General features: G+C 45.8%; 1 protein-coding gene and 1 long non-coding RNA gene across 2 annotated transcripts in view; both read left to right on the top strand.

Moving 5' to 3' along the window:
• Nucleotides 1-439: 439 nt before the first annotated feature.
• On the top strand, nt 440-1984 carry LOC108449468. The gene is made up of 3 exons (XR_001865621.1): nt 440-990; nt 1148-1231; nt 1940-1984. It is a non-coding gene; the product is annotated as an uncharacterized LOC108449468 (long non-coding RNA).
• Nucleotides 1985-2658: 674 nt separating this feature from the next.
• CCDC187 (coiled-coil domain containing 187) overlaps nt 2659-12809 on the top strand; it is a 23186-nt gene continuing 13035 nt past the window's right edge. The window contains exons 1-9 of the mRNA XM_017745399.1: nt 2659-2861; nt 3588-3657; nt 4095-4702; nt 6520-6618; nt 9393-9521; nt 9845-10554; nt 10919-11010; nt 11090-11769; nt 12211-12310. Coding sequence (XP_017600888.1) covers nt 4180-4702; nt 6520-6618; nt 9393-9521; nt 9845-10554; nt 10919-11010; nt 11090-11769; nt 12211-12310 — 2333 coding nt within the window. The 5' untranslated portion in view covers nt 2659-2861; nt 3588-3657; nt 4095-4179. The remainder of the gene's footprint in view (nt 2862-3587; nt 3658-4094; nt 4703-6519; nt 6619-9392; nt 9522-9844; nt 10555-10918; nt 11011-11089; nt 11770-12210; nt 12311-12809) is intronic.

Genomic DNA, 12809 nt, shown 5'->3' with positions numbered 1-12809 from the left:
AGCAGGGATTCAGGTGTGACTGAGAGCAGGATCAAACGCTGGGTGAGCCCACAGGGGAAGGTGTGAGGAGAGATGCCCTGGAATGGGAAGAGCTGCTCTGCAATGAGGAAAGATGCCCTGGGATGAGGACTCAGGGAGGTCTGGTCCCTCTCCTTGCTCTGGCATCCCAAAAGTGCAAAGCTGTTCCCACCTGGGCCTCAGGTTGGTCACCCTGCCCTGTCCTCTGCAGCCACCCAGCCCTGCCAGTGGTCACTGCCAGGATGCCAAAAGCCCTGGAAAGGACACAAGGGCTTGTCACGAAATCTGCTGGCATCTTGCCACGTGTTTGCAAACTGAGATCAGCATTCAGGCTCCTCTTGTTGCTGTTTGTTTTCTCCTCTGCTCCCAACAGGCCCCCCCTTGTGCTGTGGCCGCTGTCGCCCTGCGCGGAGGGGCACAAACAAAGGTGTGGCGATGGCTGAGCCCTGGAGGGGCTGGTGGGACTCCTCCGGTCCTCCCACTCCTCCCAGGACTCATGGGCAGGGCAGGGACTGGCTCTTCTGCATTCCCAGCTGGTAGCAGGGAGCCTGTGGATGGCTCAACCAGGGAAGGAGCAGCACATGGGATGTTCAGTGCTGGGATCGGTCTCACACCTCCCTTTGGAAGTGCCTTGGGGATTTGCCACTCTTGAAAGGCTGCAGATCATCTCCGAAGGGCTTTTGCACAGCTCCTAAGTGGAGATTCTGTTCCATGCATGGCTGAGGCTTCAAAAGGTAAGTGTTGAACGGGCAGGAACAGGGGGATGGAGGGGATGGATGGAGGGGATGGATGGATGGATGGATGGATGGATGGATGGATGGATGGAGCTGATTTTCCTGACTCTCTGACCATCCCTGAGCTCCCAGGCAGCTCTGCAAAGCGCACTGACCCACAGCAGGACATTTACCAGCTCTGTCATATCCGTGTCTCTCCTAAGACTCTGTCACGAGGCTGAGAAATTAATAATAGCAGGTAAGATTTGCAAACACCACAGAAATGTAAATGCTGAGGCTCTTCACGGGCAGTCAGCAATTAGAGATGAGAAAATTTATATTCCCATCAGCATATAAATGCCCTGGGTTGTTCTCAGAGGGCAGCAGTGACCGGTCCCTTTGCATGGTTGTTTCAGACATGGAGACCGAGTAAGCAGAGCTGGAGCAGAGCCGAAAGATGGAGAACAGCTTTGCCTCTGGAGAATTGGATCCTCTAACTGGTGTGTGGGTAATGAGTTTCCACTTTGCTCTGCACAGTCATAGCAGAGACTTGGGTAACTTTATTTTAAACCGAGGATTTATCTCTTGTGGAAACACTTTAGTGCTTAGTTTAATCTGGATTGTGTGACTTCAGGCACAGTGGAGCAAATATTTTAAAGTTTGGAGAGTGCTGGGGAGTTTTGTAACTGTTCATAGCCCTAACAGCAACACCAACCCCCCCAATTTCATGCTGCTTTCTAAAGAAACCTGCTCTGTGAACCTTCCTCAGCCTGAAAGCATCACAGCTCAGTTTCTGTCGAGTGCATTCAATGAGTTCACAGCAGGAGCTTCTCTGTGTCTGATGTGGCACTTACTTTTTTTCCATAAAAAGACATGAGCCATTCTTTCATGACTAGTCCTGAATGGGATTTTTTTCTTGTAAGCAACTACTACAAATAGGACTGAATTGGGAAATTCAGCTCAGTCTTTTTAAAATGTGTGCTAGTATCAGCAAGGATTTTGCTGAATAAGCACTAGCATAGCCCAGAGATCTTTAGCTCTGATGGAACTCAGCACACATTGAGATACAAAAGCAGCCCAGACACAATTTTTCAGGAGCAGTTCTGTGTTTCAGCCACCAGCTCAATGATCTGTCCTGGTTTGGGCATGAGGGGAAACTGTCAATAGTGAAGAGATGCTAAAACATTTTTCCTCTCTGGATTCCACAGCTGTGGCCTTGGCTTGGAAGAGTCTCCAGGAAGCCAAAGCAGTGGTATGTGCAGTTCAGGGAGCACTTGCTGTCACAAACCTTTATCTCTTTCTGTCAGCTGCCTGTTCATCACCTCCACGGCTTAATTCCATGGAAATATTGTAATTGAAAGCAATGTAAACCTGCTATTTGTTTGTTCTTTCCCAGTGAACACATCACCTCTTTATTTGCTAAATAACAAAGAGAGGATAAGGGGAAAAGCAAATAATTTTACCCTATTTCACAACACTCACAAACTTAATGACAAGAACAGACAAAGCTTTGCCTTGCTTGTGGTTGAAGCCCTGAGCAGAACAACAGCTGGGACATTCTCTGGATTCTCCCTGTCTTATCATCCTCTTCGTGGGGAACATGATGGAGTTGTGAGCACAGCAGCTGCCACCATAACTGACATTCCTTGGATAAATGCAGGATATTATCCAAATCCACAGGGTGTTGCTTGCACAGCAAAGACCTGACAGCAGCATCCCACTGCTGGAGTTGCTCTTGGCTGGGGTCACTTCCAGCTTAAGTTGTACTTAAAAACATCAGTAAAAATCTGAGGCACACGTACTTGCAAAGTGGCAATAAAGGAGAGAGGTGATTTCACCTCTTATCCTCCCAGTCAATTGCATTCTTTCCAACTGTAGGAAATACCACATGGAACATGCTCAGACAGGCCAGTATTTACACAGTAACTAGGAGCTGCAAAATTAATCAGAGAAGCAGCGGATGCCAGCAAAAAACTACTCCAGAAATAAACCAAAACATATGTCTCCCTTCAAAAGAAAAATCTGCCTTTTCACAGCTACAAAGGATTGAAAACAAATTTTATCATCAAACGTGGAGCTGTGCCAAATCACAGGCAGCCAGAAGAAAGCTTTGGCACGAAAAGAGCTTTGGTGAGTTCTGAGTTACTGGGAAACCGCTGAGATGGGACTGCTTTGGTGCTGGAGGGAAGGGAAGGTGGCAGGAGATAGTGAAAACCCCTCTTTATGGAGGCAAGTGTGTATTTTCATCAGCTTTCTGTAGTGTTCCCAGCAAAATATCACAATGCTCAGGAAGTCACATCTTGCTGGGGAGAACTCAAGCAAAAGCTGCAGCATTAACACCCACCAGCTACAGCACAGCAAAAGCTCCCTGTGCTTCTCCTCTGAGGGTTTATTCTCCAGAGACAACTGAAGTGATGTAAATGCAGCATTTTGTTTGCTAACTTTGGCAGGAACTACATAATGTGTTTAAAATCATTTCTAAAAGATAAAGTGGGAGAAGAAAAAAGCAGGAAATGTAACCCAAATCCAGAACATTCTTAAAAACTAATTACAAGAACAGACTTCACTTATTATTTTTACATCTGCTGGGTATTTGTTTTTGAGGTGGTTTATCGGCTGGGAACAGTTTCAGCTGCCAGCCTTTAATATATATTTTATATATATTTTTTTTTAATACTTATTTCATGTTTATTTCATGTTTATTTCATGTTTATTTCTTGTTTATTTTATATTTATTTAATATTTCTGGGCCAGGTTTGTTTGGGGGATAGTCCCCAGTAAAAGTTGCTCTTTGAATTTAATGGTTAAGGCATATTTCTGACATTTTGACACTGACGCGGTTTTGATGTGCTGTAGATGGCGAGAGGAACAAAGATGAAACAGCTTTGAGTGAGAAAAAGAGCAGTGAGATTGCTCCAGCCCACAGGTAAATGATAACCTGAGTGTACAGCACTTGGGGGGTGAGCTGGTGAAGGCACATGTAAAGGGATTTAAAATTCTGGGATGCAGGACTTCAGAAAAAGTTTAGAACCTTACTGTTCCTTAGAATGAAAAGGGAACAAAAGAGTCACCAAGCAATTTCACCCTCAGTTGTGACAAACAAGGCAGAGGAGGAAGGCAGTGCCTGATATCAGTTCTCTGCCCATGCTCATAATTTCTCTTACCAGATCACAATTTGCACTGTACTCTCCTAATATTATCTTCATTTGCCAGACTGCTGGTGACTGGCAAAATGCTGATTCTGTGGAGACGCCGAGGTTGCCATCAGAACACGTACAAGCTCAGCAGTCACTCATGGCAGTGTATTTATACAAATTTAATAATACCTCCTACATACTGACCCTTGTTTCTCTTTTTCTTAAGAGGGGGAAGCTGTGCTGTTCTCTTCCCTGCTCGCTCACAGACCTGTTTGCCCAAGAGCCCTGCTGTGACCTCTGGCCCGTCCAGAATGACCCCTCTGGCCCCCAGAGCAGCCTCAGGACCTTGCAGCCCTGCCAGGAATTGGGCTGTGGATGGCGAAGGCTCAGCTGGAACATGGGTCCCTGCAAAGAGCCTGGACAGCCCAAGAAGGGACAATTTCCTTCAGCAGGGAGATTCAAGAGGATTCCCAGTCCAGAAGGAAAAATGTCCCTGCTCCCTGCATCGCCCACTTCTCTCCTGTGCAGGGAGCAGCTCCTTCTCTGTCCTGTGTGGCAGCAGCACTCCCATGCCCACGGCTCTCCTGCTTCCCACATCCCACCTTTCGGCAGCCAGCAAGGCCAGAGATCAGAAGCAGGAAGAGCTGTGGAGAAAATCACCCCAAAATAAGTTAGAGCAACTCAAGAAGAGGATCCAGGAGCAGAAGAGAAAACAGCAAGCAGCAGCTCAAGAGCAGGAGCGCCTGATTTTCGCTAAAGAGCCCCTGCCAAAGAGAGCCCTGAAAAGAAAGGTGTGCAGAGTGGCCTCTGCTCCTCCTGCTCCAGCTTACAGAGGTCAGTGACAGTCTGGAATCCATGGAGAAAGGCTGGAACTGGGTATTCCCTAGCAGTGCTTTGGCACAGCTGAATAACTCACCGCGGATTCCACCCCTCCCTGTGGTATCTCTGGGCATCACCCATGTTCTTGTGATAAATCCATTTATTTCTGCAGCTACAAACCTCCCTGTGCTGTACATCCCACTGCTCAGTTCACTTCCTCACCGGATTTCCTCCCCAGCACACACAAATTCATAAATTTCTTTCCTCAAAATAGTAAAGAATTTGCTGCAAATCTATTCTTTTCTCCCCTTTCCTCCCACATTCTTCCTTTTGCCATATATAAAACATGGAATAGGAGCCAGGAGTACAGTAAGGAGGAAAGGCACCACAGGTATTTAAAGCAGGAATTGTGTAGTTCAGAGGCATTACAGGGGATTTATCAGCTCATTCAGTGGAACTGGTGTGGTTCTGAAAGCAAATATTATTAGACCTCCTTATCCTGCTTTGCTGCTAAATTTGGTGCCAAAGAACCATCCATCTACAGCTGTCACTTCAGTTTAGTGTGGTTTAAGATCTCGGATTGCTGGGAGCAAGGCGTGGAGTCAGGAGCTGCCCAGGGCCAGCCCGGCAGCCTCAGCCAAGGGGGATTACTGAGGGAATACAGCACTAGAGGAGCAGAGCTGAAAAGCTGCACATAATAAATCTTGTTGCTGTAATAGCATTAGTGTTAATTCACTGGGCACTGGCGTCCCTGTCACACACTGCCAGCTTCCAGGGGCGTTTCCCTTGGATTTGCTCCCCGTCACCTTTTGCAGGGATGTTGTGGTGCTGCCCTCAGGTCTGTGGGAGCCACGTGTCCCTTTCCAGCTGCATCAGGCAGCCCTTTCTGTCACCACTGCCTGATGCTACCCCTCCTAAAGCCAGAAGCCAGAGCTGAGCCTCTCTGGGACATTCCCAAGGGAAGGCTTATTTAGTTTGTTTTTAACCCAGACCATTTTACGCAACTGAGTGAGGGAACTGCCAGACAAACTGTTCAGCTTGCAGGACAGACACAGACTCTGAGGCTGGGGATTGACAGCTCCAGACACTCAGTTCAGCTGCATCTTGTTCACTTTGTCTGCCTATACTCAACTGCTGCAAAAAGTGTGTCACAGCTGCTTTGCCAGATATTCCCTCTGTCAGACACCTGCAGCCCAGCCCTGGGAGCCCAGTGCTGCTTTCCACACATGCAGGAGCTCAGCTATTGAATACCAGCATCTGCACAGCTCCTAATGGGACTGAAACATTTCTTTTTCTGGGTTTTAGTGCTCCAAACCCAAGTCTGCTCTCTCCTTGCCTGATGAAGAGCACAGAATACCAGGCAGAGAAGGATTTAGCATCCCTGGACAAGGAAGGGATTATAAAAAAGCCCCAAAGATCCCAGGTTAGCAATGAGGTATCATAACTGGGAACTTCCCCAAGTACTCAGTGTTTGCTCTGCATGGAAAGGTTGGCCTGGATCTCCAGAGACACCAAGGGGAGGGTCTCCCACTGCACCCACTGGATGCAGCAGTTAGGTCAGGGCTGTGTGCACAGTAAACCATGGTATGGACAGACAGCGTCATGGATACAGCCTCAGGGATGGATCCAGGCCAACGCTTCCTTTGCTGGCACATCTGTACCACAAAAATAAAAAAAAAGAGTCCTGCGTTTTTTGTGACCAGTTTCAATAAAAACACTCCTGCTTTTACATTCCAAGGGAATGGGATTAGGATTGGATTGTTGGGTTCAGCATGTTTGATTTTAGCTACACTAATTCTTTTCTGTGATTTATTTTCCCCTCCTGTTTAAAGACCAAAGAGAGAGAAGCTCAGCACAGAGAATCCAAACAGAACACCAGAGGCAGCTTTCATCCACATCCTGTGTTCTGGAGAAAGCAGTGGCGGGGAAAGGTAAGGCTGAAAACGGTGAGAAATTACAAGGACTGATGGACAGAATTGCCTGGAGCAGCTGAATTCCAGACCTGCCAGGATCAAAAATCATCAGAAATGAAAAATAAGTCATACATCCTTGGTGGGAAGAGCTGTCTGTCACCTATTCAGTTCAGTTTCCCTAATGAATTAAGGGTGCCACCAAAGGCAGGGATTTCCTGGCCTGACAAGCAGGGACCAAATCAAGGCAGTGAGAAGTCGGATTAATTATCCAAGTCTCAATTGCTGGTTCTCAGTTTTATTTGGCAGGTATTTCTAAGGGCAGCTTTGAATCCCTGGTGTAATTTTACCCATTTAATGCTATTGCTTTGCATAGAAGTGGTTGCATTCAGATGTTGTGGGGAAGAAGTGGAAGTGCTGTGGGTTGTACTTTACACCAGCCAAGTCACCAAGTAACTTGTGTGCAGCAGAAAGAAAAAAATCCAAGCTCTCTAATGCTATGCAGATGGAATTATGGGCATAGTGTGCTCTACTACCTAAGTATGATTTAAAATGCATGAAATATTTAATAATTTCCTTCTCTTTTTTTTTTGTGTTTTTTTTTGGTTTGGTTTTTTTTGTTTGTTTTTTGGGTTTTTTTTGTTTTAATGGATTGTTTGAAAAATGGCTTGCTCTTCCTCTGAGAGTGGGTCATAATAAGACCATGCTACGTGAAGCATTCATCATTGTAACTGCCAGTGTCATGGTGTCTTTAAATATTTAATAATTTCCTTCTCTTTTTTTTTTGTTTTTTTTTGGTTTGGTTTTTTTTGTTTGTTTTTTGGGTTTTTTTTGTTTTAATGGATTGTTTGAAAAATGGCTTGCTCTTCCTCTGAGAGTGGGTCATAATAAGACCATGCTACGTGAAGCATTCATCATTGTAACTGCCAGTGTCATGGTGTCTTTATTGGCTATTAGTTTCTGTCACTGAAAGAGCCAAGGCAGGGCTATGAAGAGATGAATGAGGGGCAGGGGTCAGAGCCAGAGTACTCAGGAATTTGATGAATTATAAATTTGCTGTAGTTAACAAAAAATTAAGTCACCACAGCTATAAAATATTCATCTGTTCGTAGGTAGGAAAAAACCCAGGAGAATATTTAAATCAAAAGACTTTCTTCTATCAGCTGTTCTCATCAGGAATGCAGGCTGCTCTTGAACTTTAGCATCATAGTTTCTGTAGTTAATGAACACGATGCAGATAAAAAAAAAGATTTAATTGAAATAAACAACATGTGAAGCAATGTTCTGTTTGCTCCACATATTAATTTGTCTGGTGCATTCAGAGGAACTAAGACAGGCTACAAAATAAATGCACCCTGCATTTTTAGTACTGCTAAACACAAGCCAAAGTGATACAGGAAGGTATTTCCTTAAAGACATGGATGGATCCCAGCACTCCTGAGCCCAACAGATCTTGGCAATTCCCTGTGTGTTCCTGCTGTGAACACCACACACAGATCTGGTGATAATTTCTCTGAAGGCTTCCAAAGGAAATCCATGGGATTATAGGAAGTGACTTCAGCCCCACAGGGAGTGCAGCTCTTCCTTGTCTGAAAAACATCACTCCCCTTGTGACACGATTCACATGAGCCTGCAGAGCATCTCGGAGGCTGCTGCAAATGAAGACATCAGAGCTGGTGGCTGTGACTCCAGCCATGGCCATGGTACAGAGGAGAAGATGTTGCCTTACACTGTTCCCAAAGCATAGGGGAGTCTCAGGGCAATCCCACTGACCAGTCAGTCTCTGGAAAGTCCTTTGTGTCCAGCAGCTGCCCTGACCCCGAGGTGCTGCCCACAGCTCAGCACACAGACAAGTTATGAGCAGCAGCTTGAAAAGCCTGGCTCAGTCCATTGACTGAGCACTGAACCACATGAGCTGAGGCTGATACTGATTTCAGAGTAAAATCCTTCCTATTAAAAAAAAAAAAAAGTGAGTGTTTTAATTGGGGGAGATTTTGGGGGTGAGGATTTCCATGCGAAACCCAGCTAAGTACCTGTTCAGCCACCTTGTGCTGGAGAAGTGTTTGCAATAAATACATAAATGCACAAGTATTGGCATGCTGTGAATGCAATCTGAAATTATGAAGTAAAACAGTGATAAATGTTGTCTATTATGTGACACCACCTATTAAGCAAGAGTAATTTGTTTGTGCTGCATTCTGCACTGTTTATTTCTGCATTATACATTGTCCCTCGTCCTGTATCCTTCATTGATTCTTCCACACCACATCCTGCTGATTCTCACCAGTTTAAAAATGAATTAGTTTCCTCTGGTGAGTTTGAAGTAATCACAAGGAAAAGAATAATTTTGTTATCCCCTTGCCTTCAGTTCTCAAATGGGCTGGTACCCAGGAAGTCCTGACCTTTTCTCAGTGTACTTGAGGCCTTTGGGAGTCAGTGATTTCTGAGTAAAACTAGTAAGAACTGTGTGAATATACCACAGGTGTTAAATGATATAAATGCTGATGGTAAAGCCTTGGGAAAGCACTGAACCTTCACATGTAGCACTCCTGAATTTGTCTAATTCATGACCCTGGCAGCCTCCAAAGTTTGAGTGCTTTAAAAATGTTTTGTTATCAAAGTAGCACCAACTTTTAAAAAAATTTTAAACCTGCTCTGACTGATTTTTTTATCTCCCCACACCTTGATTGTGATTCCTGGAAATCACCATTAAATAGACTTGAATAAGAGAGTTACAATAATCTTTCAAAGAACATGTGGGGCTTTAATAATTAAATACAAACTCTGTGTTTCAGGTGTGAATCTACCTGGTGTTTCTGCATGGAGAGAAGGTCAGAAGTTGGCTAGAAGGCTGCTGGGTCCACCCCCTCCATTTCCACATTTGAGGAGCAGACCTGGAGAGCAGAGCACAGCAAAGACCTTTGGTATAGCTGCCCCTCTACAGCACTGGTTGTTTTGGCACACAAACTAAAACAGGGGTTTTTAAACCTAATTGAAAAAAGCTTTCCAGGCCCTTCTGAGCACCTTTCTTTAATGGCTCCTGCAAAAAAAAATGGCCACTGCAACTTCACCTTTCACCTTTACAGATTTATCTTCTCCCTTGAATATCCCAGATTTTACAACAGACATGTGCAAATAGTCCTCAGAGCTGCAGTAGGAAGCAGGTTGGGAGATGCACACTATAGACACAGGAATTGTCACTCTCTGAAGTAATTACATCATTGTTGTTTCCAAATCTTTCCCACAGAACCTTTGGAAAGAGGTCGAGGACTTGGGGCAATGCCAGCAATGGAAAGCAGCTCCGGAGTAAAGGGAAATGAACCTGTGGGGAAGAGCCCTGGATTCCAAAGCTCTGTGGTTGCTCCCAGCAAGGCTGGAAGGGGCAGCAGTGCACCAGCAGGGGATGCAAACCAAGCACTCAGAAACCTTCTCTTGCAAAGCCAGTCCTGTGAGGAACACAGACTAATCAGGCTCCCCAGAGATGCTGTGAAACAGCAATCTCTAGGGATCCATTCTCCTTCACCAGGACTTTGGGGCATTCCCTCTGCCTTCAGTGGGGAAGGGATACAACCTTCATTAGTGAAAGATGGAGCCAAACCCAGCACCTCAGGAAGCTGCAGCAGAGGAAAAAGTGCATCTCCTCAGAGACAGAAAGAGTCTGAGAAAGAAAACCTTAAGCAACCTTCAAAGAGGAGGGGAAACCTTAAAAAACCTCACCCCTACAGCCCTGAGAGCGTTCGGGAATTTATGTACCGAAAAAAGGCAGAAAGAAAGAAGAAACTCCTCGAAGAGAAAAAGTCTTCGGTGCAGGCTGCAGAGATGAGGAAGAAGAGGTTACAAGAAGTGTACAGGAAGCAAAAAGAAGCTATTGGGAAGAAATCGTGTCCTGATGAGATGCACAAATCCATTGGGAAAACAGGTTCTGCCAAAGGAAATCCTCAGTGTGAACTTGAGCCTGTGAGTCCTAAGGAGTGGCAGATTGAACCCCCTCCAATCTTGATCAGTGCAGCACCATGTAGGACATGAAACACTTCATACAAATGCTTTGAAGTGCCAGGGAGAAAAAGTTTTATCTAGAAAAATAGAGCAATTAGCTTATAATTATGGCATAAACTGCTGGGCTCATTAGTAGGGCTGGAACCCTTGACTTCGGGCTAAAACCCTGGAAATCTCCATTGCCTGAGTGAAAAAAACAGGTTGGCTGTGTGGTGTGAGCAGTTTTCCTGTTACATGAGCCAATTATTAAGGGGAATAAAAGCCAAATATTACCCTTCTGTTGCCAGCTGTTTAGTGCTTACACTGATGGGCTCTTCTCTTTCAGGAGCAAACCAGTGGGGGAATCCTGGAAACGAGTTTCATGGCCTGGATGGATGAAACATCCTCTCCTCTATCACCTAAAGATCACAGAGGCAGGTACTCAAAAGGCATCCTAGAAAGCATCTTTCTCAGCTCACACTGCAGACATACTCCTCTCTTTTGTTTCTTTTGACAGGAATCAACTCCTAGAAACAGCTCAATCACCTAAAAAAGGGGAGGCATCAGGTCCTGCAGCACCACTGGAATCCCAGTGCTGGTTTCTCAGTCCTCTGAAATGTGAAGACTTGAGGGACTGCTCTCCCCCAGCTCTGCATTCATCTCCTCTGAGCTTTTCTGCTCCTCAGAAAGATGCAAAACCTTCCTCCAAGGACTCATCTTTTGGACTTTCTCCACACAGAAGCAAGCAGGATCAAGTGAGAACCATTCATAGTCTGTCCAAGGAACTTGCAGAAAAGATTGACATGGCAAGGGAGAGGCTGAGTGCAGCAAGCTGGGTTAAAGGCTCTGCTGACAAACAATCAACAGACACAACTCTGGACGTCTACAGTGAGCCTCCTTCTGCCCGAGAACCTGAGACTTCCAGGGATGAGCAAGACAGGACAATGACTGTACAAATGCTTCTGGACACCACAGATCCTGATGTGCTACATGAGGCATCCCATAGGGAATGTCATGGACTGGGCAGGATTGGCCTGGTGGGCAGCACTGAGGGAGCAACAGCCGTGGACAGACAGAAGGAAATGCCAACTCCTTTGCCTGGTGGGAATGCTGAGAGGGAAGAATTGCCCTGGATCACTCATAGTGCAGGACAGAGGCACCACAGCTCTGCAGGAGACCTGAGGAACACATTGCAAGGTAAATCCTTTTGACGTGACACAGCAGGGATGCTCAGGTGCCACTGCCCAGGTCTTCCAAAGCTACAAGCAGGGGTTAGGCTTCATCTCCCCTTGGCTATTTATTGGAAGTGTTGTGTCTTGGAAAATCCCTGAGCAGTGGCTCTCCTAGGTTTTCCTTTCCTCCCCTCTCCTTGCACCTGTGAAAGTACATCTCTTAATTTTATCAGTGGCTTTGCCATCAAGTTTGGACACGTCACTTCACCTTCTGGTGCCTAGGCTTTACCAGAAGTAAAAGAATTATAAACTTAACCCCACGTAGTTAAAAACCTGTGAATAAGAAGAGCTGTATGGAGGTGAAGTGCTCACACGTAAGTAGGCAGCGAATAGATGCCAAAGCTTGGGCCATTTCATTTCTATGAAGACCATATTTATTAAATGTCTTCATTTGTCTTTTAAAAAGGTTTCCCTGTGCATAAGGGCTCCAAGGTGGACGTAAGTCTGTGGCATGAAAAGCCAATAACCAGCCCAGCCTCTCCAGCTCACAGATTCCCCGCTAGAAGGTAAACAAAGCCAGATATTTTATTCTCTGCTAAATGCGCCTCATGCACATGTATTTAAAATAAGGAGCACCAATTCAGCTTGGAGCCAGACTCAGGGCAGTGGGTCTTCTAGGCTTCACTTCCCTCTCATTGCATCTGTGAAATGACATTTCATAATTTTATCTGTGGCTTTGCCACTGATTTTGGACACATCACTTCCCCTTCTGCTGCCTAGGTTTTTCCACAAGTAAGAAAGGAAATGTAAACCCAACCCCATGTAGCTGGAAAACTGGGAATAACAGAGCTGGATATATTATCCACTGCTAAATGTGCTACACAGACTTAAAATAAATAGCGGGGATGGTGAGTTCCCCGGGGCTGGTGGATCCCCAGGAGCAGTCGGTGGATCCCGGGTCCGGTGTGTTCCTTAGGAGCAGTGGTTTCCCCGGGTCCGGTCGGTGGATCCCGGGTCCCGTGGGTTCCCGGGGGCAGTGGTTTCCCCGGGAATGGTGGATCCCGG

This window comes from Corvus brachyrhynchos, unplaced genomic scaffold (assembly GCF_000691975.1).
Source record: "Corvus brachyrhynchos isolate BGI_N302 unplaced genomic scaffold, ASM69197v1 scaffold59, whole genome shotgun sequence".
Lineage (NCBI taxonomy): Eukaryota > Metazoa > Chordata > Aves > Passeriformes > Corvidae > Corvus > Corvus brachyrhynchos.
Note: the sequence above shows the minus strand (reverse complement) of the source record. Positions and strands in the feature narration are given on the sequence as shown.